The 1,134-nt window shown below is 41.9% G+C and overlaps 1 protein-coding gene across 1 annotated transcript; it reads left to right on the top strand.

Moving 5' to 3' along the window:
• The first annotated feature begins 267 nt into the window (after positions 1 to 267).
• LOC138349914 (uncharacterized) lies at positions 268 to 861 on the top strand. The gene is made up of 2 exons (XM_069299905.1): positions 268 to 386; positions 492 to 861. The coding sequence occupies exons 1-2, from the start codon at positions 268 to 270 to the stop codon at positions 859 to 861; spliced, it is 489 nt and encodes a 162-aa protein (XP_069156006.1).
• The last annotated feature ends 273 nt before the right edge of the window (positions 862 to 1,134 follow it).

Below are 1,134 nucleotides of genomic sequence, written 5' to 3'. Positions count from 1 at the left end.
AAATTGTACCATGGTATAACCCAACAACAACTTGATAACAAATTCATCGAGTTTGTAATCAATGACGACCATAAGGAAGGACACTATCTGCCGCACCATGCAGTTCTGAAAAATTCAGCTACTTCCCCACTAAGGATAGTATTTAACTGCAATACCAAGAGCAGACAAAATAGTGCCTCATTGAGTGACTGCCTTCAAACTGGCCCTAGCCTGACACAAAGGCTATATGACGTGCTATTAAAGTTCCGCATCGGGACTTACGCATTCATGGCAGACATCAGCAAGGCCTTCCTTTGGGTAGGTCTCCAGGAAGAAGACCGTAACTACACAAAGTTCCTATGGATTAAGGATCCTAATAATCCAAACAGTGAATTAATCACATACAGGTTTGTATCAGTTTTGTTTGGTTCTACTTCTTCGCCGTTTCTGCTTTAAGCAACTTTAGACACACATTTGAAGAAGTCTAATAACCCAAATAAAACTGTAATTAGCAATAACCTGTATGTGGACAATTTCCAAGGAACAACAAGCAGTGAAAGTAAACTGCTGAACATATGCCATGAGACCAATCGAGAATTGTTGGGAGCAAAAATGACTCTCCAGTCGTGGGTCTCCAATAATATCAGCTTAAATCAACTGATTGAATCAGAATTTTCCGACTACAAGGTACCCCAGAAGACAAAGGTATTAGGTGTTGAATGGGATACAGCAGCGGATCAGTTGACCATCAAATCGGTGGAACCAGATACCACCAACATAACAATGAGAAAACTTCTATCCCAAATTAGCAAATCCTTCGACCCCGCGGGACTATTAAGTCCTATCTTGATAAATGGACAGTTAATAATGCAGGAATGCTGACAACAGAAGATAGGCTGGGATGATCCTCTAACACCTGCCTTACAAGAAAAGTGGCCAGGGGCTAGTGAAGGATCTACGTATCCTAGAGTCTGTCAAGTTCCCTTGGAACACAGTGCATGAAAATCAACCAATTAGGTTACATGTGTCCTGTGATGCCTCAGGAAAGGCTTATGGCACAGTAGCTTACTTGGTATCATAAGGGACAGCTAATTTGCTCACAACAAAGGCCAGAGTGGCACCGTTGAAGAAGCGATCATTACCACAACTGGAGTT

Source organism: Procambarus clarkii, chromosome 43 (genome assembly GCF_040958095.1).
Source record: "Procambarus clarkii isolate CNS0578487 chromosome 43, FALCON_Pclarkii_2.0, whole genome shotgun sequence".
In the NCBI taxonomy this organism is placed as follows: domain Eukaryota; kingdom Metazoa; phylum Arthropoda; class Malacostraca; order Decapoda; family Cambaridae; genus Procambarus; species Procambarus clarkii.
The sequence above is the reverse complement of the archived record's forward strand: the minus strand, read 5'-3'. Positions and strand labels throughout refer to the sequence as shown.